Source organism: Hippocampus comes, unplaced genomic scaffold (assembly GCF_001891065.2).
Source record: "Hippocampus comes isolate QL1 unplaced genomic scaffold, H_comes_QL1_v1.1 scaffold53, whole genome shotgun sequence".
NCBI classification, from domain to species: Eukaryota; Metazoa; Chordata; class Actinopteri; order Syngnathiformes; family Syngnathidae; genus Hippocampus; species Hippocampus comes.
This window is the reverse complement of record NW_017805707.1, coordinates 688,156-713,899: the sequence shown is the minus strand read 5'-3', so window position 1 is coordinate 713,899 and position 25,744 is coordinate 688,156. Positions and strand designations below refer to the sequence as shown.

The following is a 25,744-nucleotide window of genomic DNA, read 5'->3' as shown; positions in this document are numbered from 1 at the left end:
GAAAATAGGAAATATCTTGGCCGCGCCGCCCGAAAACCTCCAGTGAGTACATGAATGCTCATCTGCGGCAGCTCGGATCCCCAAAGCCCGCCGCCGTAAATGTCTTCGCGCTGCCGAGCGCCCGCACGCGAGAGTGAAGGTGCATAGCGGAGACGACCACAAGCGCTGTGGGTACTGATGGAAATCGCGCATATGCAATAACGCTCGCGAGGCTCCTGCGCAGGTGGCAAACCCGAGGCCCGTGAGCCACAGCCGGCCCGCCGTGTCGTCTTCCATGGCCTTTGGACGTACCGAACCGTGATTTTTAAGACGCATCGTGACGATGAGACATCAAAAGTGGCCCGCGATGCCATCCAAAAAAATGTAACGTTGTGACTAATATTTGTTGTCAGATGACGCACAGACACCCTCGAGTGGAGTTTTTTGCTCTGCCGCTATCTTCCTCTGTTGTACCGTCAGGAGACGCCAGTGCGACGCCTGCAGAAAACATTTACACAACTCCAAACTGTCTCTGGAGCTTCTGCCAAAACAGCTGTTCATCTTCAGCGCCTCCAGGCACGCATTAAGCCTATCGCCGTCTTTCTTCCCCTCCCCGCTCTTCCTCCCTCTCCGACTGCGGCAGCCTTATCTGCTGTACGATCGTCTCACGATAACGACCTAATGACAAAATACTCCGCATTACCGCTACATCTCAGCCGGCAAAGCCCCGAGCGTACGGCGTCTGCTCCCCTTTTGCTAGCGTTACTTATTGAACGCCGGGAGCGGGTCAGGGCGGCTGTCGTTAACTCGCCACTTCAAAATGTCTTCGCGGACAGAAAAAGGGCGGGCCACGGGGCCGGAATGCCTGCTTTCACCTGCACGCCAAAAAGAACTGGCTTTTAACGCGAACGTATAGTAGCGTGTAGCTGATGTCAGCGCCATGCCGAGAGGAAAGCGAATATTTTATCGTGGCATCGTCGTCATGACTTAAGGAATATTTTTCGTAACTTTGTGACAATGAAGTCAACCTTTGGTAAACGTGTCACCGTCGGGAGAATAAAGAGGCATGGCAGATCGATCCAGATTTCAGGTCAGTAGGGAGCTGGTCGGCCGAACTTGAACATGAAAATCCGTCTCCCGACTTTGCACTTGGGGTCGCTCGACGGCATGGAACGCCGTCTTCCTTTGCTTCCTCTCATTCCGCTTCTGTTATAGTAGCTTTGGTGGAAGTGTGGGTGGTCCCTCTGGTGCTAAACACCATTTTACACACATACACATCTTGCGGAGGCCCTTTTTATGCAAGCCAGAGGCTTCCCCCTTGGGCCCTTTGCTTTGCACTTTCCATTTAAAAGCCCAGAGATTCTTAGGAGATTGCATTTATTCGGTAAACGTATTAAATGTATCATTAGTTAACCGTCGCAGCCCAAATACTGATTTGATATTCTCGTCAAGTCCTGCTATACGATTCATTTGTGTCGGCTCTGTTGATGGACCTTATCTTTTAGTCATTAAATTCTGAACCATATTTCATTTCGAGACATTCCGGGCGAAACTAATGTAGTGTGTCTCCCTTGGCGTCCCCCGCGTATATGGAGACGTGTGTGATTAGACTGGTGCTGTTTGGAGGCCTTGTCACTTGTACTTAGTGTTCTGGTCTCTTTCTAATTACGGTTGCATGCGTCGCCAGCGCTAATTGGCCCTTGCCCACAGTCACAGACGACGCTATCTTAACATCCAAATATAGGGAGTGAATCACTGCACTGTTGTGAAATCCATCCCCCCTAGTTTCGGTCTTGCGTCATAGTGAGGAAACCAGTCTGTGCTTACTGTACTTAGTAGTGAGGAGCTGCAGTGAAAAGATGCTTGTTGTCCCTTTTTGGTCTCCTGTGGAAAAGCAGGCATCCCTGTGCTCGTCATGAGGAAAATGTATGTTCGGTTAAGAAAATGACAGGGAGGGCTGCGCCACTGTGGGAGCGGCCATCGACGACTTTAATCGCGGGAAAATCAAAGCAGCTCCGTTCACTCCCTTCAATCGCGGGACGCTCGGCGTGCACGAGCGTCTCGACATGGCGGAAGGAAGCACGACTGCAACACCTAAGACATAAATGTGCTGAGCCCGGGATACGAGTTTCGCATCTGCAGAAAAAAACACATTCGCCGTCTCTGTATGGCAGCCCATCTTTAGGCCAAAATGCGACGCGCGCCTTTGCTGCGGGGGGGGGGAAGCAGACAGAAGAAGAAGCCGAAAGCAACACCGGAAGTGTGGCTCGAGAGCCCAGTCATGTCCGTGGAGAGCGTTTTTCTAAGTAAACAACACAGGAAGCCTTCACTGTGCCGATAGAGAGGGGAGGGGAAGGAGACGGAAGGAGGTCAGTGAGGGATAGAAGGAGGGACAAGAAACAAGAAGGGGAAGGGGGCAGGAATTTTTGTCGTCGGCTTCACTGTTGGAGGAGACGGCTGATGATATGCCACTGGTGTAAAGGAAAAGACTGGCGTTGGCTCGTTTACTGAAGGTACTGTCTGATCCTTTTTGTTCCGCATCGCCATGTTGTACCTAAATGGACCCTCTTGTCGAAACGGCACTGTGTTGCCGCGACTCTGCTCCCCGCCGTTCTTCCGAATGCATCCTTGTCTTTTCCTCAAGTGCTTAATGAGTCTGTTTCATTCCGCTCGGCCGTGCACTTCCACTGCACGGCGGCCGAGCAGGGAACATAGACGCGGATGACGCTCGGCCTGGCAACTCCTGGGTGGTCTCCCCGCCCAACCCTTGTGGGTGTTTTTTAGGAAGAATGCTTTTAACATCCTGTGGTGACTTGTCCTTCCGCCTTTTCTGCCCGGTGTCGTCCATTCTTCTCGTCCTTGCCGTTGGCGCCGTCTTTCCAACACTGATGGCGAGTGGAACCTCGGTTTGGCGCACTGGAGGGGGGGGGGGGCTCAGCGTCACCTAAAAAATTCCCAGTATGGGTATCGAATTATTGTCAAGAAATGTATCCAAACTTAGATTGTTGCCGCTTGGGTGGAGAATAATGACACATCTGGTTGCGATCATGACGCACAAATTACACAAAAACGACTGCGGACTGTACCAAAACCAGTATGTTCAAGACACATGTACACAACTAGTGCCTGAGTTTAAAAAAAAAAAAAAAAAACATCCAGCGGAATGAATAGGTAGACAGTAGCCATTCCTTGGAGCTGTGTGCATACGCCGATGCAAAACGGAATGGATGGGAACAACATGGCCGCCACATCGATGCGTGTTTTTAGCCTGCTCTAGTCTACTAGTCTTGATTTTTTTTTTTGTTTTTTTTTCTATGACGAGAGCAGCGCAGGCCCTTTGGAGAGCGGGATCCCGCTGAATAAAAAAGCCAATTTTTGACACTTTTTTTGGTCACTTCCCAGGGTACAATCATGGATGAAATGGACTTTGAGCGGCGCCGGGAGCTGAGGAGGCAGAAGCGGGAGGAGATGCGCCTGGAGGCTGAACGGTAAGACCCCCCTCACCCCCACCCTCCGGTCTTGGCGTTTTCTCCGAATGTAGTCAAGCCCCCACGAGTGTTCCGAGCAATGGCCTTTGCTGGATCAGAGCCAGCTCGCAGGGCGCTGTCACGTCGGATCTTCCCACTTAGCGAGGAATTCTTCGGGCCGTGTTGCGGAGCGAAGCTGCTTGTCAGAGCAACCTCGTCTGATGCCGATGCCAATTTGGAAGAGAACGGCGCCAGTGTTGTTGTAAAAGCTCAAGGCCTCCTTGAGGTCTTTTTAAAAGCATAGTTTGGCAAACATTGTGCACCCCCCCCCCCACACACACACACACACACTTCCTGGGTTGTAGAAGAAGGAGAAAAAAAAGTTTGATAAGCAATCAGATAAGCATTGCGATGACCTCAATCATGCCCTCGCGCTCTCCTTCCAGTTTTGTCTCCCAGATATGGAGGCCCTCTGAACTCTCTTTGATTCAATGGACAAAATTGAGAAGCCCCCAAGCCCAATTCCATCAAGTGATTGAGCGGGAACATCCCAAGCGGGCATAAAAGATTGTAACAAGGAGACTATAATTGTGAGAATGATGAGCCAAGGCCATATATAGCCCCCCCCACCCCTCAAACAAAAGTTCCTCATCAGTTGCGCAGCTTTCAGCCGCTTAGGAAGAGTTTAATAAAGAATGCGGATTGATACCAGCCAAGGTCTTTTGGTTCCGTGACAAAAGTGGGCCAAATAATGAAAAAGACCTTTTCAACGGGTCAAGTCTTCCTTGTAATGCGACGCACGTCGCAATCATGTGTATTTCTTGTCTTGTACATACTCATATTTGCGGGAATGATTGACATTGAGGTTAAGAATGTTTTCATGGACAGAATTGGATGCTTTGGATCGTAGTAAACATCAAATTTCGACTTGGCGGGAACATGCTCGAGTAATAACGCTGTTGGCAGGTGACGCGGGGCTCCTGTTATTGATGAAAAGGGGAGGAAAAAAAAAACAGATTACATCTCCACACTGCTTCCATTTTTTGCCAAGATTGCAAACCATATTTACACGACCTCCCCTGGTTGGACACGTTGTCGCGTTGGAACGCTTCGGATTCAGCATTAGTTTGAGTGCGGCCATTCAATTAAGCGCCGAGTGCGTTTGGATCCGACGATGAAGGTTTTGACGAAGCCCATGCGCTGTTCTGGAGCCAAGATTTTGCTCCGCTGTCTTCTCTCCGAGGCCCAGTTGTAAGACAGCCACGAAAGTACAAAGTACAGTCTCAGCCCGTCAATTTGTCTCTGTCACTCGCAACCTCCGCGAAAAGCCGTCATGGTTCGCAGCGCCTCAGACGAGCCATCGGTCTGCTTCTGGACCTCGATGTGCACAGAACCAGCAACCCACCAGTCATCCCGGAAGGAATCCGGCTCCCGCGGCGGCACTTTGGACCAATGATGTCACTCTCGTAATCATCTACAATGATGAAGAACGATCAACGCATTTGCTGATTGTCCCTGACTGTGACGCGCTACACACAAGTATAATCGATGCTATGCTAAGTTGCCTATCGGATGCTAACGGCGCATTATTATCATTGTGATTAATAGCGCAGGCCGTCTTGGTAAACGGCAACGTGACCAGTGACGTTCGGACCCTTTGCGATGATGTCATGACGTAGCTCCTACTTGGCTCTTTGCCGGTGGAAAACCAAACGCGTTCTTCCGAAAAACTTATTGATCACCAACTAAGAACAGCACTGACAGGCGGCAAATTTTTTCTGGGGTGGAAAAGTGGTGTTAGTGAGTAATGGAGCTGCACCACTTGGATTTTTTTGAAATATGGCCGCACTGGAGTCCAATATGTCGCGTTGCGCAGAATGTTTTAAGGGCCTATGAAATCTAAAGTGGCACGCCAGATTTCAAAGAAAGGCCTTGTCTTCACTTTCCTTTTTTGGAAGTTTCTGGAAGCTTTTCCTTTCCCTCGTTGGTCTCCATCCCACGGTGCTGTCCCGCCCCCTTTTTTTTTATTTTTTTGGGAGAGATGTTCCACTCCTCCATCTCTCGCTCTTCACTGGCAACGTCCTCATCCTCCTCATCTCCTTTTTCCCAGCCAGCTTTGGCCCCTCCCCTTTGCGCATCAGCTCGACGCCCCCCTTTAGCTTGTGATCTCATGCTTCCATTTTCATCTCCAGCCCTTCCTTTTCTTTCTCTCACCACTTCTCATCCTCTTCCTCTTTCACTGCCGCCCTTCCACCTGTGCCATTCAGGAAGGGCGGAGGAATCACGCCCATCCTCCGCGAATGACCCTGACCGAATGGGAGCGCTTCCAAATATGGTCTGCTTTGGTTCTGACAGGAAGTGAAAATGACCAACACCTTCACGGCGGTCCACCTCTCGCGATTGGAATTCATGGCCATTGTCCTTCTGCTGAGTGCGCAAACAAGCAGTGATGAAACGAAACCTCCCCGATGGAGATAATGAGTTCACCAAGAGCATTTAGGGGATTTCTATCCGAGGGCAGGGAGGGTGAGCCAGTCGGCAGCGTGGTTGCGGTTCTTTGGGCCGGCACGAGGATAGGAAATAGTCCAGCGTGGGAATGGGTCAGCATTTCTGACAGCCCAATGCCCGCCTCCCTTCCCCTCGTCGGCCCTCCCTTCTGCTCCGCAGCCGCTTACGTTTTCACTTTTTCCCTCTCTTACCAAGTAGGGGTGAAAAAAGTCTTTTCCCGGGCTCCCCCATACCACCCCCCCCCACACCCCCAAATGGGTTTTGCTCGCATAACTCCGATGCTATGCCGCAAGGAAAATATTTAGACATACTTTGTGCCTTAGAGGCGCTCTCATGCTCGACGGCGGCCGTGGGTAACTTTCGATGGCTCAAAGGAGAGGAAAAGACACAATATGAGGAGCAAATTCCTTTTATTTATTTTGGGCACAGATATGTATTTGGCCTGTCGCGGACGTGTCCTGAACAGTGTAGGGCTTCCACGCGCGACGCTAGGCAGGAAAGGGCGTCGCCTGTGATCAACTCGGCCGATTATTACCTTTTCCGTCATTATCATGCTCACCTCTCACCTTCCTCATTTTTCATTTCTCCCCCCCCCCCCTCCCCCCTTCTCTTCTCCCTCTTTTTTTCCTTCCTCCCCCTTCCAAGAGGCTCTGTGGCAGAATGCTGGTGGAGTTTGGGGCCTAAGTAAGGAAAAAGGGGGGATATTAAAGCGGGGCTTTGCTTTTGTGTGTACGCGCGCACACGCCGTGATTGACAGGAATGCTAATTCAGCTTTTAGAAGTTTGTTCTCCTCTCCTGCCGAGGAATCTTGAACCCTGGGATTGTCGCCGCCTGCCGCCAAGGACTCTTTTATTCCATTTTTAGCCGTTGCCTCCTTCTCGTTCTCATGACATTTGCTGCCGTTTTCTGGGACAGCAGAGTCCTGCGGGAGTTTAGGCAGTCATGTCGCCACGATTCGTGCGTGGGTGCGTGTGTGTGTGTGTGTGTGGACAACATGTACAAGTGGCATTTTAATTATGTTGTTTGTACTTTGAGAAGTTGAAGTGGCTTTAAGAGTGCTTGTGCCCCAGTACACAAAGCACAGTTGGAAGGGTTGCTTTTTTTTTTCTTTTCTTTTCAAGGTTTTACGCCTCAAACTTACTAAAGCACCCTTAAAGTATCCCTTGGTGCCTTTTGTTCTCTCACTCGCACACATCTTGTCCAAATTAGATGCCAAGCATGCTTGCTTCTCGCTGTTTCTGTCACTCCCAGTTAAAGTTTACTGGTAAACGGACACATAAAAGAGGGTCAAATATTTTAACTGTTCCACCAAATCACTTGCTTGCGTGATGCTAACGTACAGTGCGAAACTCCATAGACGAGCTAACTCAAGCTAGCAGTGTCCTCCCCCTTCCAAGAGGCTCTGTGGCAGAATGCTGGTGGAGTTTGGGGCCTAAGTAAGGAAAAAGGGGGGATATTAAAGCGGGCCTTTGCTTTTGTGTGTGCGCGCGCGCACGCCGTGATTGACAGGAATGCTAATTCAGCTTTTAGAAGTTTGTTCTCCTCTCCTGCCGAGGAATCTTGAACCCTGGGATTGTCGCCGCCTGCCGCCAAGGACTCTTTTATTCCATTTTTAGCCGTTGCCTCCTTCTCGTTCTCATGACATTTGCTGCCGTTTTCTGGGACAGCAGAGTCCTGCGGGAGTTTAGGCAGTCATGTCGCCACGATTCGTGCGTGGGTGCGTGTGTGTGTGTGTGTGTGGACAACATGTACAAGTGGCATTTTAATTATGTTGTTTGTACTTTGAGAAGTTGAAGTGGCTTTAAGAGTGCTTGTGCCCCAGTACACAAAGCACAGTTGGAAGGGTTGCTTTTTTTTTTCTTTTCTTTTCAAGGTTTTACGCCTCAAACTTACTAAAGCACCCTTAAAGTATCCCTTGGTGCCTTTTGTTCTCTCACTCGCACACATCTTGTCCAAATTAGATGCCAAGCATGCTTGCTTCTCGCTGTTTCTGTCACTCCCAGTTAAAGTTTACTGGTAAACGGACACATAAAAGAGGGTCAAATATTTTAACTGTTCCACCAAATCACTTGCTTGCGTGATGCTAACGTACAGTGCGAAACTCCATAGACGAGCTAACTCAAGCTAGCAGTGACGTTTGAATAATTACAAACCTTGAAGCAACTCACTCTTAAAACTGCCAGGTAAAAAGTACGCTCACTTGCCCACTGGGTTATTTATAGCCAGTGCGTCGGGCTGTAGTTTTGACTCGAGAGTTTAGGAAAACAGCATTTTTAGACACGGGCAGCAACACGTGTTAAAAAAAAAAAAAAACATCTGAGGTTAGTTGGGGACGCTCTTGGCCTCTTTTTACGATTCATGACATTGCACTCACTGCTGACCAACATGTGGCATGACGTATGATGCAACTGAAGGCACACAACTCCAAATTGTGACTTGTTTGAAGACTTGGGGGAGGAGGAAAAAAAAAACGTCTTGCATGCAATGAACCACAACATAGCAGCGGAACAGTCATGGCGATATGAGCCAAAACGATTTCCTTGTAGGTCAATCATTGCCCGGCTGATGTCACAATCCCACAGGTCCCGCTTGGGTGTTAACTGACTCATCCGCTCTGTTTTGACAACATTCCTCTCGATGAGGGGAAAGAGATGGGGGGGAGCAGGAGCAGGGCAAGCTGTTGTTGACGAGCTGCAAAACCTCACATCAACCCAAAGCGGCTTTGGTGCGGCTCACCACACATGTTGCAATCAACATGTAAACGGCACGCTCGGCTGCCCGGCCTCAAAGGCGCTCGTGTGATGTGAGGTAGCCGTGTGCTCGGCGGAGGGAGGGGAAAGGTCAGGCGGGCCGAGATCAAGCGCCGAGCCAACTTAGAGGATGTGTCAGGTGGCCGGAAAAACAGCACTCGGCTGTTGAATGTGTTTTAGGATGTTGAGGGTGGGTGGTACCTTCCGTCAAGTAGAACCTGTGAACATCCTTACTCTTAATCAGTCTACCAAAAATTAAAAAAAAAAGTTTTTCACACTTGTTCAGCCCTGTTAAGTAACATCTAATGTTTTGTGTTTTGAACGCAGTCCCTTGCAGGTTGGCTGATTCTTCTCTTCCTCTGCCAGGTTGTCAAGGAACGACGATGACGAGGAGGAGGCGGCCCGCGAGCGGAGGCGCCGGGCCCGCCAGGAGAGGCTGAGGGCCAGGGAGATGGAAGACTCCACCCCGCAGCCCGACAGTCTGGTCGTGACCAACTGCCACAGGTGACCCAAGTATTGCAGTACTACTACTACAAAAAAAAAAAAAAAATCAATAAAGACTGAAACAGTTAGCAGTCAAGACCAGGTAGCATCTGGTTAAAAACTAATTCTAAAACTAATAAAAATGAAACTACGATGAGGCATTTTCGACAAAATCAAAACTCCCAAAATGTAAGAAACAAAAGTCAAAATGAAACAAAAACTATGACAAAAAAAATCCCAAATTTAACCTCATGACAGTTGATGATGAGTCGTGTTTTATTCAAAGTTGCCACCGGGAAGGTCACTTCAGTGGTTCATGCAGCAGAACGGACGACAAGAGCGGGATGCGAGGGAGCGAGAGCCTCGCCCTGACCAGCTGTTGCGGTCTTTTTCTCAAAAGATACGGTTGCTCGCTATTGGGCGTGTCTACGGCTATCTTAGAGCAAAGAGCTATTCATCCTTTCCCTTCTTAAATCCAACCTTTCAACTCAGATTTATTTTCGGCCTGACCCGCCGTTTTATTTTCAAGCATTTCTGTGGCGAGGATCCGTCAATGGAGCCAAATTGTCAGCGTTTGGCTGGAGCAGGCAGGTCCGCACCACAGAAATGTCTCCTCCTGGCTCACCGGACCTTGATTTCTTTAACAGCACTTGTCGTCATATCAACCCGTGGACAAGTATGGGTGTTTTTTTTTTGTTTTTTGTTTTTTTAAGATCGCCATTTCTTTTAAAAGCTGCTATTTGATGTGCGCGCATGGCAATTTTTCACATCTCAACCGAGAGCCGACACATGACAAGGCAAGTGTGTGCTTATTGCTCTTAGGGTGCGTGTGGTGCACTCAACGAGGCACTCCATGCACGTAAAGACATCTTGCACGACGATCGGGAGTCTCATCTCCCTGAGCGCCGTGGTGTAGTCACAAAACTAACCACCGGGGAGCAGCATGGTGCCACGGGGCATCAGGGCAGCTGGTAAACAGAAAGGAATAGTTGAAGAACCAAATATAAGAAGCCATCTTGTCCACAACCAAAGAATTAAACATGTATTTAAAAAAAAAAAACATGAAAATATTCCATCAAACAATATCATTTTGTGTAACGAAGTTCTGTTAGCTTAATGCTGCATACAATGTGAAATACCATAGAAGGGCTAATGGAAATTAGCACAGATGCTCCAGTAATTATAATTACAAATAAGAGCAACACAGCAACATATATTCTGTCTGATCCATTAATTGTGTTTTTTTTTTTTTAATTCTCACTATAGACACTCTATCGATGAATAACATACATGTAAAAAAGGCTACTGACCAAGCCTATCGCATGACAGCCCTATACGCTTTTGTCATTTTGCCTCAAATGTTTGTACCGTGTTTTGTCTCCTGATAGCATGCAAGAAAGCATCTCGGTGAGCAGCTCTTTCGGAGGCGGCGAGGACGAGGACCAAGCGCTGCTGGACCGCATGGCCCGGCGCGAGGAGCGCAGGCAGCGTCGCCTGAAGGAGGCGCTGGAGCAGCAGAGTCAGCCGGACGAGACGGAGGGCCACGACGGCGACAGCGGCGAGAGGAGCAAAATGACGCAGGAGGACGAGGAGGAGGAGCAGAGGTCCTCCTCCTGGCGTCGGGAGAAGACGTACAGCTCGTGGAGAGAGGAGAAGGAGCCTGAGGCGGCCGGAGAAGAAGAAGAAGAAGAGGAGGCGGCGCCTGAGGTGGAGAAAGTGATGGAGGCGGAGCCGAGGAGGTCTTACTCCAGAGAAGAGGTGAGTCGTCTGTGTCTTTTGCACGGATACGACTTCAATAATTGGCCGTTTCATGATGTTTTGCGAGGAACTTTGTATACAGCGACGGCTGTTTTAAAGTGCTCTATAAATACAGTTGAGACTTTATTACCCGTTTACCGTCCCCCCGATATCCGCAGCTAACCTACTGTGTGCTTGTTTGTGTGTGTGTCGTTGTAGTTTTGCGAGAGAGGCCCGAGCAGGGAGGAGCAGAGGAAGCAGAACGGAGGCCTTCATGATGATGAGGAGGAGGAGGAGGAGCAGCAGGGGGAGGCAGTGGTGGTGGAGGAGGAGGAAGAGGAGGCCACTCCAAAACAGTACTGGAAACCTGAGAGGACGCCCAGGTAGGCACGTCTTGGCCAGCCAGTTTCGTCCTCATCCCATTTTTTTTTATTTTTTTTTTTTTTTATTAATTCACATGAAATACCTAAACTTAAGTCCAACATTAAACCCAGCAGTCCTATGGGTGTAAATTGACGTTTGTTTAGTTTTTGTGTGCGTGCGTGCGTTTCACATCAGTGTGTCACTGCCCCCGGAAACCTGCCGATTAAATATGCACAACATGTCACAATGATATTTAATACGGTGAGAAATTGCGATGGTGAAAAGCAGATAGCGGCCATGATTAATGCACCTCATATCAGATGTGGAAACGGGCTGCTGTAATATTCTTCCTAAAGGTCAGACCACCTGATGGCTCATAACCACGTTGCTTTCCAAACTTAAAAAAAAAAAATGTGCATGTCACAAAAGCTCTTGAATCGAAACTTTCAGCCATTTGCTTTTCAAGCCGTTATTCCAAGCATGCCGGTGTTGCCTCAGGCATCAACAGAAATAATTGAAAGGCATATCGAAATCAGATTTTAAGCAACGAAGTGGTCGAGAAAATATGCTTTTGGGATGAGCGGTAATGCTGTCTTGAAAGGTGTTTGCCGGCCTCGTTCTGTGCGCGTGTGCTGTCCGAGTGCCAAAATCCCTTTCGGCGCGAGTTGAAATATTTACGTTGTGTTTGCGTTTGCACGGCAGCCGAGGCAGCGCGCGTTCCCCCGAGGAGTTTGCCGACCAGGGGCCGGATGACGACGACGACAACGAGGTCGTCCGCCTGGAGGCCGAGCGCAAGCTGGAGGAGCTGAAGCGCCGCCGTGAAGACGCCGAGAGCGAGGAGTTTGAGCGCATGCGGCAGAAGCAGCAGGAGTCCGAGGCCCAGCTGGAGGAGCTGAAGAGGAAGAGGGAGGAGAGGAGGAGGGTGCTGGAGGAAGAGGAGAGGCAGAGGAAGCAAGAGGAGGCTGAGAGGAAAACCAGAGAGGAGGTAGCACATCTTCGATCCACTTGGCTTTGTCTTGACACTCACCTTTTGCTCACGTTGGTTACCGTAGCGATGGGAGAGCACCGGCCCGATTCGGAGAAATGTTTTTGTTTTCCCGACATTGTCTGCACTTCATTATATTTCCAGATATGTTTGATGTTTGCCATTAATTAACATTTCTTTGTGCAGTGCTGTTCATTTCCACCATCAGCCTCCCACTCACACAGCTCCGCATTCTCCTCGTTAGCCTGACCGCCCGCCTTTGTCGGTCTTGGCCGCATACGTGGTGGCTCTTTTCTCCCTCCCGCCAAACCCCTTATCCTCTTCGTCTTGTGTCATGTTAATGAGGCCTTTTGATTTGTAATTAAAAGAGGGCCCGGGGATAGAGGGAGACTAATTAAGCAAGACAAGGCCGCTTGGAGACGGGCGACTCGCCACCAAGCGCCGGCCTTCCTGAGCACGAGTACAAATGGTCCATACGCTAATAGCTTGAAAGGGCAGTTCATAGTCTGCACGTTAATCGCGGCACGCTGTCGCTATACAGTGAACCCGCGTTTATCGCGACATTGCAGAACCAGCTTTCATATGCTATGAACACATTTAAAGTGTCAGTTCATCATCATGTCTTCTCACTGAATGGTGGCCGTGAAGTCAACTCGACACACTTTTTACAATAAACAGCAGTTGAGCAAATATTGAACAATTCAACAAAAAAAAAAGACTTCAACCTGCTAAAGAAAGGCCCACACTATCTTCATGATAATGTACACAAAAAAACAAAGACAGTCAATAATAGCAGGGGCCCCAAAAGTGAACCCTGTGGAACACCACACGACAAACACTGCACTGTACGTAAGATGTTTCCTTGTGTGTGTTCTTTAGGAAGAGAAGAGAAAGATGAAGGAGGAGATTGAGAGGAGGAGGGCGGAGGCGGCCGAGAAGAGGCAAAAAGTGGAGGAACCGGTGGAGGGCGAAGAAAAACCCTTCAAGTGTGTCAGCCCTCGCGGCTCCTCCCTCAAGGTCAGTTGGTTTCCCGCCTGTGTCAATGTTTGGAATGGTTTCTGTAGTGTGTAAAAATATGACACGACACCTTAAGAATCATCTTGGCATCAATAATAAGATAGTTTGTGAGACTAGCATCTGCCCTATTGCGTGAGAAATGGATCCAGTTTTTAGTTTTATCTCGTGTGTTGGGAGAGGTTGAGTTTTGGAGTGAGTTTTAAGTCCAATGCAAATTTCTGTTAGCCTGTCTCTGGTGTTTCACATTAAATATTAGCAGTAAGCTAGCCGACTACATGAGAGAAAAATGACACGATTTGGTGGTATGTTTTTTTTAGGATAGTTACACATTACCGACATCACAACTATGTGATTGGGTGTTTCCATCGGAACGAGGCAAATTGATGGAGTTTTTTTTTTCAATTCCAATTTCTCACATCGCTTCTGTGTGTCCGCTATTTCAAACCAAAACGAATATGTATGGTTATCTGCCGTCACCTCCGAGTGGAGTAAACATAGTCCCAGGAGGTTTTGTCCACATTATCAGCCTTTACGCGACGGAGCCTCCCTGCTTGACGGGCTGCGTGTGCGGCGATAACGCGCAGCCGCGCGCTGCGGCCACACGAGGAGCCGCCTGGCTGCGAGGATGCAGGAAAGCGATTAGGGTTAACAGGATTACTGTAAACGGCATTCACATGGCCGCAGCTGTTCAAAATGGGTCGGGGGGATGGGGAATTTCCTGTCAGGGAGTATTTTGGGAACTCCCACAATTCGTTCAACGCCCATTGAAAGCCCTGCAGGTCAGCAGACCGCACTTAGAAAGGACCATGTGTGTTTCAAGTTCATGAGTTAGATACGTAATGCTATTTCTCTTTGCGGTGGGCAAACAACGTGTGACCGATTGTTGACGCCTTCCCCATAAAATGTTCTGGAATTGGAATTTTGGGTGGCGCGGTGTGCTGTGATTGTGCAAACCGTCACCGGAATTGTTCATTAGTCACGTTTTGCCTTTCAGATTGGAGAGCGCGCCGAGTTTCTCAACAAGTCGGCCCAGAGAAGGTAAAACGAATCAAGACACGAGCTTTTATTTGCGCTCCTATTTGGCCAGAGAGGAATGTAAATCTCCGCTGGCAAGGCAGACAATTTTAAAGTCAAGTCATTGTTGTCCCGCTGTCCGCCACTGCAAACAGCGCAGTAAAGATGTCCCCTTGCCCTGTGGTGTCCAAGATCGACAACCGACTGGAGCAGTACACCTCGGCCGCTCAGGTCAGCCCATACTTGCTCATGCCATTCCGTAACGCAAAGTTTTTTTTTAATCGCAATTCAATTTTCCAATGCGTTCATCCCTAATACACGGCATTTGATGATGCCGCTGCTTCGTTTCACGCTGGTTCCAGAATTGAATCCCATCCGAGTGTTGACGTGGCCACATTCCCCGCCCCAGACATCTCCCACCTGTCCTCCATCCCAGCCTGCGACTCCCTCATTGCCATTCCTTTTCGCTCCCGCTCAGCAGATTTTGCAGTTGATTTGAAGGCGGGAATGTGTCGCGGCTCCCGGCAGGCCCCCAAAATAATCCCCGCTGACTTTGTCGCTTTCGCAGCGAGAGAACAAGGAGTCGCGATCCCCTCGCTCGGGCGCCGTGGATCTCCCGGCGGTGACGGACAGCATACGCAACATCAAGAGCATGTGGGAGAAAGGCAACGTGTTCAGCTCGCCAGGAAGCAGCGGCAGCGCCTTTAAGGTAACGCGGGTGCACCGTCGGCTGGAGAGGGGGGGCCGGGCCGCCTTTTCAGCGCCGCATGCTCACCTTTTGCCCTCTGCCCAAACAGGAAGCAGCTGTAATAAAGACGGGCGTGGCGGGCCGCATCAACGAATGGCTGAATAAAACCCCTGAGAGCGGCAAGGCGTCAGGAGGAAGGCCATCGGTAGGTCGTTGCCATGGCAGCGCCTGCCCGAAACTCTAAATTGGCAGCCTGATGGCATTTTTTTTTTCTTCATAACACAGCAGCTCAGTATGTCAGCCTGGAGGTGCCGTAAAAGCGGTCATGTTATTATTTTGGGGCTAAAAATAAATAGAAATCAGCTTGTCCTTTCATAAAAGCGTACACGATTGTAAGTTATTATGAAGATCCAATATGAGCTCATGCCGACTGGCCTAAATATGACGATTGAACTGCAGGAGAAGGGCAAATGAATTGCCAGTAAAAATGGAGTGTTTTATGCTGCCATCTGCTGGCTGCTGTGAAAATAAGCACAGCAGATTTTCACAGTGGCAGTTATTGGAAATCCAGTGAGCCAGCGTTTAACACTGGGAGGGGAGGACACGTTCCAGACCCGCACAATACGCGCCATATCGACCATATAAAAACTTTTTATATCAACTTCAGCCCTCCCAGAAGCACACGTTAGAGGAAGCACACATTTTTTCCAATGGGTTGTGGCCACACGAGTGCAACGAGTGTTAAGCAGTCGACGCAGCTTTGACATGTGCTTTTTTTTTTTCTTTTTTTTTTCCCAGGACCTGAAACCTGTGGACGTGACCAACAAGAGGAGTTTATGGGAAAACAAAGGCTCCTCTCCGGCCAAGGTACGTTTAACTTGCGGCTGTCGTGTCCCGACTGCAGCGGCACCCAGTGAACCGACGCGATTAAATTGTTGCTGTTTTTTGTAGACACATACGTACTGTCAATATGTTTGTGTTTCTCCTAAAAGAACTCTTCATAGCTAGTTGATGTACTCACTACAATATGGAAAAAGCCTCCCGAGGTAAAATAAATAAATTAAAATCTTGCACTTGCCGCCACACTGTCACCCATTGGCTCTTTTTTTCCCCTCTCTTCACCAGTTGGACAGCGTTTGTTCTGTAGAAATGAGATTCTTTTATTATGGGTTGGGAAAAATGACAGTTGAATATGTCGATTGCAACGTAGCATGATTGCAATAGCTAATCTGTTAGCGTTGTATGACTTTAGGGCGAATGACCTTCATAAGTAAAGGCTATGAGTTTACACGCAGGGGTTGTTTTTAAAGTATGGCGTAACTCAACGGATGCTCCACAAAACCAACAAGATGCCATCCTAGTGTAAATCCTGCCTCGTAAAAATTCAAATGGGAAATTGCAGTTTAATTTTAGAGTTTGTCCAACTGCGAGCTTTTCGCCGATGGCCGTTTCACACAATTGGCCTTTTCGCTCCCAGGAGTCACAAATCTGCTCCGCTTGCACTCTGCTTTTTTTACCTTTTTATTATTGCCTTAATGGAGCCATTCCTTACAGCATCTGCTTCCAATGTGGCTCAATTTGCACTTGGGCACTTTGGGTTCACCATCATCACCTCGCATATGCAAACAATGTCAGCTGACATGGATAGACTGTCCACACCCACCACGCGCACACACACGCTGCGTTTGGACTGTTGCAAATGGACGTCTTTCCCACCCGTGTCCACACTTTTGGGTCACGTTTCCTTCCATGCTTCCTGGTTGCCTTCTGTGACAGTAGTTGAAGGGGACGCTGTTGGCCGGATGAACAAGTACGATAATTGCTTCTGTTTTTGTGTGTCAGGCGTCGGGAAGAGGCGAGACCAAATCAGTCACCAATGGTGAGTGAGTCCAGTTAACGTGTTGTTTACCGTGTGTACTATCTTTCAATAACCACTGAGGTCTTTGTTCTCAACCCCACTCAGGTATGGGCCACTAATGTCCAGAAGGAGCCACGACAATCCAAGACTTTGGCTTGACGACCAAAAGGAGAAAAAAAAATGGCCACCATCCCAAAGAGGGACCCAGAAAGAAAAACAAAAAAAAGACGTCTCAGCATTGTACACAAACATCACGGTTTTTGTTTTTGTTTTTGTTTTGTTTTTTTGTTAGTTTGTTTTTCTTGTACGGTGGCCACTTTAGGTGCCTTTGCACGTTTTATATTTGCTTTCTAAAAGAAACCAAAATGCTGTGAAAATTGGATATTATGACCATGAAATCTTCAAAAAGTAATTGCAGTGAAGTTGAAAGAGTAGATTCATGCCAAGCTTTCCCAGGGTGACATCGCTTCAACTCGTAAAGTTCCATTCCATCTCTCTTTAATTTATATTTCAAGCAAAGAAGCTTCACTTATTTTTTTTTTTCATTCCAACCACTTTGGGACAGAAATATCAGCACTTGTAGAATTTAGCTCGAGTCACATTTACTATGTCTTACAATAGCACAGCAACGGTCTGGGTAATGTATGTTAACTCATCATATGGTCATCATACAGTATCGTATCTTAACATTCTTGTACTCACAACAAAAACCATTTTGCTTTTTTTTTTATTTGTATTCATGAACATTCCACCAACAGGCAGTGTTGACTATACAAAAAGGCCATTATGACTTTTTATTATCCTCTTATTTATGTTTGTTTTATTTGTAGCTTCAGACATTCCTCTTTAAAGCAGGTGCACGTGATGCCTTCAAACTTTTATATAAATATATATAAATGTAGGGGGGGAAAAAAACGGCAAAGCAGCCATTTTACCTTTAATGACTTAAAAACAATGTTATTGCTTTTATGCACGCTCGAGTAGAAATCAGGGTGCCTCCCGCCAGTCCAAGGACGAGCCACTATGTACTTTATCAGGCCTTATGATTACAATGAGAAGCTTTTAACGACCGCTGAGGCAGCGTACACGGACGCCTCGCAGGAAGGAAGTGTTTATGTTCAGAAGATTTTGAATGAGGATTTCTCAGTCTTAAATCAGCTTCCATTGATTTCTGTTCCTGCTCCAACGTCAGACAATCACATTCCACGGCCTCGGAAAAGAGCAGGAGAGGCTCGACCAAAACATTTTCTATTGTATGAATGTGTTTCAATGCATTTTTTTTTTGTTTGTTTTATACCTTTTGTCAATGTTTTTTATCAGGCCTTATGATTACAATGAGAAGCTTTTAACGACCGCTGAGGCAGCGTACACGGACGCCTCGCAGGACGGAAGAGTTTATGTTCAGAAGATTTTGAATGAGAATTTCTCCGTCTTAAATCAGCTTCCATTGATTTCTGTTCCTGCTCCAACGTCAGACAATCACATTCCACGGCCTCGGAAAAGAGCAGGAGAGGCTCGACCAAAACATTTTCTATTGTATGAATGTGTTTCAATGCATTTTTTTTTTTGTTTGTTTCATACCTTTTGTCAATGTTTCTTTTTATGTTCTTGTTTAACCAGAAACTTTGTGTTTAAGCGACGCAACACACCACACATTGTCATATGTTAGTCTCTGTGAAGAACATTCCCAATGTCATGCACGCTTCCAAGTGGTTGCATGTTTTCAAAGCATTGTACCACTGACGCAACAACGGAATAAAGGCATTGCGATTTGACAGATTGTTTGTTTCGGCCTTTTGAATTGCATTGAAATGCATACATTTTTTCACCCCCACGATACCAATGAGGTCAATCCAATGAGTTGGAATTCTTTAACGCCCTTTTCCTGCCATTTTTCATTTAAATACGATAAGTGTAATAAATTTGGAAAAAAATGACAATCCCCACGATACTGTGAGAAGCAAAGCTGCAAAAAGCACAGAATACCACACCATTATAAACCTTTTTTCAAACAGCCTTTGTTGCGTGTAAATGTTCGACGTTGCACTTCCTGTTTGTATACAGTAGGGCGTGCCCTGAATGAATGCAGCAGCCAATCACATTTCAGCGGGGCGTTTTCTGCCTAGAACCACAGTGGGTTTACTTCCGGTTTCCACTGCCGCTTTCTGGAGGAGCCTCCGCAGCGAGCCTGAAGACATGCAGCTGCCTGCAAACACGCTCCCCGTTTCTCCAGCTCGTAAACCAGGCGTGAATAGATTGAGTGGAATTACGTTTAAAGGGTAAGGTCAGTTATTTTATCGCTCCGTTCAACCCACATGACACTTAGCATGGGAGATAGAGGAAAAGCCGGCATCGTTGGAAATGGATGTTTTCATTTGCTTGCTACCTCCCAAAAAAAATGCAAAGTGAATGTTTAACTCACGGGAGCTAAATTTGTTGCAATGCATTCAGTGCGGTGACTTATGAAAACTTTTTTTTTTGGTGGCGTAACTACTCATCCCGAGGGGAGGAGCTGATGAGAGCAAAATATACACAATATTACAGTACACGATGTTTGTGCATGGGGAGTCTATCACCAATGTAAGTAGTAACGCAAAATGTTTTTTTGTTTTTAATATGACCTCAAGTTCTTGCGAGAAGAAGAGATTCACTTGCACCAGCCTCAGCAAGAATATTTCGGAGTTTCCTGCATTAAAGGTACGACTCGCCTACTTGTTTTTAATGACTAGATTTCCAAAAGCATTCATGCTTCTCATGTTTCTTTTGTAGGACTATTTGCCAGTAAACTACGATTATCACGTCTGCGATTTCGACCTCATCAGAGAGACGGATGATCACGTTGACTTTAAGGCAAGTTTTCGGATGGTCTTGTCATCCAAAGATGAAATTCAGCTGTGGCTGAAATCGCACAGAGTCGGCTGGAGGGTGGACCGAACATATGCCACTAAGGGACAGAAAGTTATTTTTAAGGTAATTTGTGCTTTATGCAACTTCCGGGTAAGGCTGGGTGATTATGGAACATTAACAATTCATCACAATTTTGTATGTATGTAAATATATGTATTTGCATTGTCCTTTGAAGGTGGACTACAGGTGCCAGCATAAAACAAGACCCCGCGGGCCCGTGAAAGTGCCTGGCCAGAGCAAAAACACAGACTGTCCAGCTAAAATGAGCGTGACGCTGCTTCGCACTCAAGTGAGCAGAGGCAGGCAGAGTCTGTACGTAGGTTTGCTGTCACTCTGGTGACATAATTGGTGTACACGTTTTCGAGCAAACATTTTTGTCTCCTCAGAAGCGCAGATTCTCACCTGCCCATCTTTCCTACAATGGTGAGCATTTGCAATGACCACAACCACAACATTGACGTGCCCGAGTCACTTTTGGAAGCACCGCCTCCAGCCTCGGCTGTGGCGCAGTTCGATTTTGAGGAGGATCGTGGGGGCGGTTATGTCATCGCCACCACAGCTAACGGAGCATTCTGCCCAACTCTTGATCACTGCTACATGTAATGTGACATTCTTCTCAATGAGTGCTTGATCAAAGTGTGTTCATTGTTAATTTGTCTTGCCAATTGATGACAGCTGGCCGGAAGAACCAGAAATGGAGGTGGTACTTGTCGATGTGCAAGAGGATGCTTCAGAGGAAGGCAAGTAGTTCAAACACATGTTCAAAGTGGAGACTGAATGGAGCTATTGCGTTCATCTTGTCTTATTGGTTGAATTAGGTTGAAGTTTTTTTTTTGTTTTGTTTTTAAAGACATATCACAAGGAAGCAGTGACAGCTCTGACAAAGGTTGAAGTGACAGCCAAAACTCAGCTAGATAAGAGTTTTTTCCTTAAAAAAAAAAAAGACCATTGCCTGGAAAAAAGAAACCTTCAACCTAATGGAGACAGAATTTTTGTTTTGTTTTTTTTTTCTTGGGCCATTATTTTCACTAAGTTTATTAGTTATTGATTTTCAGCCTTGCATCAAGCGGCAGCATTAGAATTCGAAGCCATGTGCCAGAAGCTGTCAGCTATGGTCAAGAACGAGAAGTCCCTTGCAGCCTCAGCCGCGGCCGCGGTAAAAGCCTTTCAAAAAATTCACAACAATCCATCAAAGATCGCCACAGCCCTGCAAATGTTTGCCCGCGACCCAAACGCCAGCTTGACATCAGGGCGGTCCGGAGCCAGATGCAAGGTAAGCTTGGGTGGAAGACAGGGCCTCGCTGCTGGACACTCTGGCGAGGTCACCACGGGACTTAACCACAGACACAGTCAGTCATGCAAAAGGCTCAAAAGATCAGCTGTCAAAAGGAAAACAGACACTCCAACTACGGGTGACTAAGGAGTGTGGAAAGTTTGTGTATATACAACTTTTTTTAATTGGTTTTGTGGACTGTTTTTATTGTGCACAAATGTGATACATCCGTGTCTCTTTTGGTAATTGGATATTACATTAGGAAACAGATACTAAAAATGTAAAAGAAACTACTCATTTCATTTTTGTTTTAAAATGGAAATAAAGCTTGCTTTTCTCGTTTGTTGTCTGGAACGTAAGAGGTAAGGAAAGGTTGTATTACTGTTTAATTTTCCATTTGTATTTCTGAAATGAAAATAGAATAGAGCAATGAGACACAAAGGGAAAATGGCTCATTTGTTTTGGGTTCCCGGGAAGGTGTCACCGACAGCATTTCTGATGTTGACCACAAGACGGCGACAACGTATTGCCTGAAGGGAACAATGCCACATTAGTGCCCGCAGGTGGCAGCAGTGTGTTTGCACATTGTCGACGACATTCGACCTTGAGCAAGATGACGAAGAAGAAAAAAAAAGCAATGACGACACATATTTGACAAGAATGGCGGTTGATTTGACACCGCGATTTCGACGACTTAATAGCGAAACGCGAAGTTTTCGAGACAATTTGCACCATCGAGGTAAGGTTTTATGATAGAGTTGATTCTTTTAAAATGTAGGCTTACATGATATTTACCGTAACTGAGATGCGTTCTTGTCAATCAAGACAAGTAATCAAAATTTGTTTGTTGTTCAATGGATACCCGCAATATACATTTTTATTATATTTCAGATCATGAACATTCAGCTTCAAAGATTAATAGTTGACCCTATGAGGTGGTGTTTTTGCAATGTCAGATGATTTTTTTAAGTGGTTCTTATTGTAGTTCCTGACCCTTGTATAATACTGTAATGTTGTACTGTACATTTTGGAGGATCACTATTGATGTACGTACTGTTGAAATACGTACTATACACATATTTTATTATCCATGTTATTTACACCTGTACATCTCAATTTGCATTTTTTATCTCTCTCTATCTTAGCAGGTCCTTTTAGTGCCACACAGCTGTGGCATAACATCATCCATGCCCTGCGCACTCAGGTAGAGGTGCGCCACCACCGGAGGCACCTGCACATCCACACCAACAGCTTTGTAGGCTGTGATGCGGTGGACGCTGTGCTGAGCTACCTGATGCAGAACGCCACAGTTGGCGCCGGGGGTGGCGAGGTGTCCCGCCTGACAGCAACCCGGCTGTGCCAGGCCCTGATGGAGGCCGGGGTGTTTGAGCCAGTGGGCGCCAAGCTCTTTGGCCGGGACAAGGAGGCGACATTTGAGGATGGCGGCGGAAGCCTGTACCGCTTCGTGGAGCGCAAGGGGCAGGATCACGACAGAGATACTGAGGATGAAGTGGAGATGAAGAAGCACAGGTGGACCTTCATCGAGGAAATGTTGACTTTCCCACAGCATTAAAATTGCATCAGAGGATGTTATAGAAATTGCACAAAAATAGCAAATGTGATCTATGTAATATGATTTCATTGGTTCAAATACATTTTTAAATCCAGGTTGAACGACGTGGATACAATCTCCAATCCTCTCACTGTGGGACAACCTGACAGGAAGGTGGCGAGGCTTCTGAGCTCCATCAACCTGCAGCCGTCCCCACCTCCAGCCACGTCCTCCTTTCTGCCTCACACAGGTCAGTTACCGAGGATCGGTTTGTTTTTTGTCAAGTGAACTGACTGGCTCCCCCGTGCCCTCACAGTGGTGGAGGAAGTGTGGAAACATCAAGCATTGCTTCAGCTGCTGCAGACGGTGGAGCTGCCCGTGCTGGACAGCATCCTGGCGTCTCCTGCCAGGAGTCAGGCTCGAGCCGAGAGGGCTCCTCTGCAGGACCTGGTGATCCCCAACACGTGCCTGGAAAGAGAGCTACCAGACGTCCTCAACTTCCCTCAGTGAGTTCCTCTCACACTTCTTCTCTGTCAATGTGCTTTAAATGTACTGACCACATGTCTACAGGTGGGACGGGTGGCTCTCAGCCACCGCCGAATGTCTGGAGCTCCTCCCCGACCAGCTGATCGTGGCCGCCGGGGAGCAACTCCGGCAACCGGATGGCGCCGTGCCATCGGAACGAGCAAAGCGACTCGTCTTTGACGCCATCGCCAAACACTATGACGGGCGGGAGAAGGCGCCGCTGCTTTCGGGACGCTATCTGGACGTGCATGTCGCTATTCTCAAACTCCTGGGTACACAAAACATCTTAAATTGTAATTTTATATATAGATTCTCACAAATGTTCATTCCTGATCTTTTTTTGGGGGCGGCGGGGGCGTTCACAACAAAACATTCCAACTGGTTTCCTTGTAGAAGAAGGTAAGGTACACCTCGCCATCCGAGCCGCACAGCTGTGCCTGCACCTGCTGCAGACAAGCGTGCGGGACGAGCTCCGGCGTCTTTTGGCCTTCATGGCGGCGGCAGCCTGCCCTCACGCCTGCCGCCTCCAAAAACAAGTAAGCTCCCGTGCAAAAGCATTCACAGTGGCTCAATCGCATCACTCACCAGTGTGTTTTGCTTCCAGGCGGACAACCGTGCTCTGGTCTGCCGCACTTTTCTCAAGGCTGTCGTCCACCATAGCCAACTAACGCGAGCACAGAGCGAGACCTTGGTGCTGTTTCTCATGGATCACCACTCAGACCTCTTTAAGGTAATTTCTGTTAATTATGTTATTGAAAAAAGTAATGTTGAAAAGTGAATTTTTGTTCATGTTTTTAGACTCCTATGTCGCTCAACGAAGCCGTCCAAAAGACGCTGAGGAACATGCAGGAGGGCAAAGATGTCGGCGTCATTACTCGTAAGATTTCCCTGTCAGGGCATCCCGGTGGTCAAGTGGTTAGCGCGTCGACCTCATAGTGCAGGGGTCCCGGCCTTCCGGTGTGGAGTTTGCATGTTCTCCCCGTGCCTGCGTGGGTTTTTCTCCCGGTACTCCGGTTTCCTCCCACATTCCAAAAACATGCATGGCAGGCTGATTGAACACTCCAAATTGTCCCTTGGTGTGAGTGTGAGCGCGGATGGTTGTTCGTCTCTGTGTGCCCTGCGATTGGTTGGCAACCGGTTCAGGGTGTTTCCCGCCTACTGCCCGAAGAGAGCTAGGATAGGCTCCATCATGCCCCGCGACCCTTGTGAGGATAAAGCGGATCAGAAAATGGAAGGATGGATGGATTTCCCTGTCATGGGACACTTCATTAGGTTTCCCCTGGTACAATCCTTGACGTCGACGGTTTGTTCCCTGTCTCCAGCATTCGCCTTCTGCGAGCAGGTGACGCCGCAGGAATACCGGAAGCGGCGCGACGACGCCACGCACGAGGGCCTCAAGGGCCTCCTCCTCCATGTGGCCTCGTCTTCCGTGAGCAGCAGGAAGAAGAGGAGGCGCCTCAAGCAGTTTGAGAAGCATCACCCCGTGGTCTTCCTCCAGCATCTGTGCAGCACCATCTGAACACGAGCACAAGTGGATTTGTCTCGATGGCGAATTGCTAATTTGTAAGTGAGTTTTCAGTGAGTATTGTTGGATGTTTGTCAAATTCCAAAGAAAGTGTTCCCATCCCTGCTGTTTTAGAAGCTATTTAAATCAAGTTGATGGGTAGGAAACTAATGAGTTAATGCTGTGTGCACTTGCATCATGTAATAATTTACAGAGCGAAATACTGAAGCCCTACTACTTTCGTACACTGGAATAATTTTAGAATGCACTTTAATCCACTCAAATGAGTTATTTGTGTCTGTTATTGCTTTCTTGATTATGCTGTCCAATAGTTGTAATTTATGATGTGATAATAAAATGTTTTTCAAATAAACTGAGGTTATATACCGTCTATAACCTTTAATCGTTTAGTTTTAAAGTATTCAATTCGTGTATTTGTAATGTGTAAATCTGTTTGAGAAATAGTTACCATGTAGTTTAAATAACTATTGCATTTGTGCTGCTTGCGAAATGGTGAGCCCAAAGACCTTGGAAAAAAAAACGTGACGTCGACAAATGTTCAATAAACCAGGGAATAGATTAAATCTATAAATGTTTATCATGAATTAAATTGTTGCTCAGTAAACTTTGATACCTTCTTCACTGACCATTAGTTATCAAGTTTCAACGTTGTAAATTCATGTTTAGTTATATTTGTGATTGCAAAAAAGTGACCGCATGGAGCGACACAGTATTTGGGATTGCAAAATAGTGACCCGCCCAGAAAACGTGACGTTGCTTAAGTCCGTCAACCCGGAAGTGGCACTGTCAGGCGTAGTGATGGGAATTCCGGCTCTTTTTAGAGAGCCGGTTCTTTTGGCTCGGCTCACTAAAAAGAGCCGGCTCCCAAATGGCTCCTCAGTTTTTTTGTTGCTTAAATTAATTTAATACCAAAAATAATGTAAAATAAAGAATTACGAATGTAAAAAATATACAGTATATTGAGAAATAGTTACCATGTAGTTTAAATAACTATTGCATTTGTGCTGCTTGCGAAATGGTGAGCCCAAAGACCTTGGAAAAAAAAACGTGACGTCGACAAATGTTCAATAAACCAGGGAATAGATTAAATCTATAAATGTTTATCATGAATTA

The 25,744-nt window shown here is 47.2% G+C and overlaps 3 protein-coding genes and 1 long non-coding RNA gene across 9 annotated transcripts in view; 3 read left to right on the top strand and 1 right to left on the bottom strand.

Annotated features, from left to right (window-relative positions):
• The window catches only part of cald1a (caldesmon 1a), a 38,657-nt gene extending 21,637 nt beyond the window's left edge, over nucleotides 1–17,020 (top strand). For 2 of the 5 annotated variants that reach the window (XM_019883039.1, XM_019883043.1), the window contains exons 2-14: nucleotides 3,382–3,467; nucleotides 9,071–9,208; nucleotides 10,576–10,945; nucleotides 11,144–11,307; nucleotides 11,990–12,272; nucleotides 13,152–13,289; nucleotides 14,284–14,327; nucleotides 14,459–14,534; nucleotides 14,872–15,012; nucleotides 15,101–15,196; nucleotides 15,790–15,858; nucleotides 16,834–16,870; nucleotides 16,955–17,020. In XM_019883039.1, coding sequence (XP_019738598.1) covers nucleotides 3,382–3,467; nucleotides 9,071–9,208; nucleotides 10,576–10,945; nucleotides 11,144–11,307; nucleotides 11,990–12,272; nucleotides 13,152–13,289; nucleotides 14,284–14,327; nucleotides 14,459–14,534; nucleotides 14,872–15,012; nucleotides 15,101–15,196; nucleotides 15,790–15,858; nucleotides 16,834–16,870; nucleotides 16,955–16,968 — 1,656 coding nt within the window. In that variant the 3' untranslated portion in view covers nucleotides 16,969–17,020. Of the gene's footprint in view, nucleotides 1–2,363; nucleotides 2,493–3,381; nucleotides 3,468–9,070; nucleotides 9,209–10,575; nucleotides 10,946–11,143; nucleotides 11,308–11,989; nucleotides 12,273–13,151; nucleotides 13,290–14,283; nucleotides 14,328–14,458; nucleotides 14,535–14,871; nucleotides 15,013–15,100; nucleotides 15,197–15,789; nucleotides 15,859–15,983; nucleotides 16,044–16,833; nucleotides 16,871–16,954 lie in introns of those variants that run through there. The other 3 variants (XM_019883042.1, XR_002169822.1, XM_019883041.1) reach the window with 3 other exon arrangements.
• Nucleotides 17,021–17,996: 976 nt separating this feature from the next.
• Nucleotides 17,997–18,683, bottom strand: LOC109523703 (uncharacterized). Its single transcript, XR_002169823.1, has 2 exons — nucleotides 18,431–18,683; nucleotides 17,997–18,146 (listed from the first exon to the last, which is right to left on the bottom strand). It is a non-coding gene; the product is annotated as an uncharacterized LOC109523703 (long non-coding RNA).
• Nucleotides 18,684–19,003: 320 nt separating this feature from the next.
• LOC109523702 (uncharacterized) lies at nucleotides 19,004–21,459 on the top strand. The gene is made up of 7 exons (XM_019883046.1): nucleotides 19,004–19,128; nucleotides 19,477–19,546; nucleotides 19,619–19,819; nucleotides 19,932–20,068; nucleotides 20,143–20,355; nucleotides 20,432–20,496; nucleotides 20,812–21,459. Exons 1-7 carry the CDS (start codon nucleotides 19,046–19,048, stop codon nucleotides 21,174–21,176), a joined length of 1,134 nt encoding a protein of 377 aa, XP_019738605.1. The 5' UTR covers nucleotides 19,004–19,045; the 3' UTR covers nucleotides 21,177–21,459.
• Nucleotides 21,460–21,561: 102 nt separating this feature from the next.
• Nucleotides 21,562–25,007, top strand: depdc4 (DEP domain containing 4). 2 transcript variants are annotated; one of them, XM_019883045.1, is made up of 9 exons: nucleotides 21,562–21,768; nucleotides 22,175–22,559; nucleotides 22,698–22,831; nucleotides 22,898–23,087; nucleotides 23,152–23,378; nucleotides 23,500–23,642; nucleotides 23,711–23,836; nucleotides 23,905–23,983; nucleotides 24,429–25,007. In XM_019883045.1, exons 1-9 carry the CDS (start codon nucleotides 21,690–21,692, stop codon nucleotides 24,623–24,625), a joined length of 1,560 nt encoding a protein of 519 aa, XP_019738604.1. In that variant the 5' UTR covers nucleotides 21,562–21,689; the 3' UTR covers nucleotides 24,626–25,007. The 2 variants fall into 2 exon arrangements, with proteins under 2 accessions (XP_019738604.1, XP_019738603.1); XM_019883044.1 differs by having other exon boundaries at nucleotides 21,562–21,769; nucleotides 22,161–22,559.
• Nucleotides 25,008–25,744: the final 737 nt, after the last annotated feature.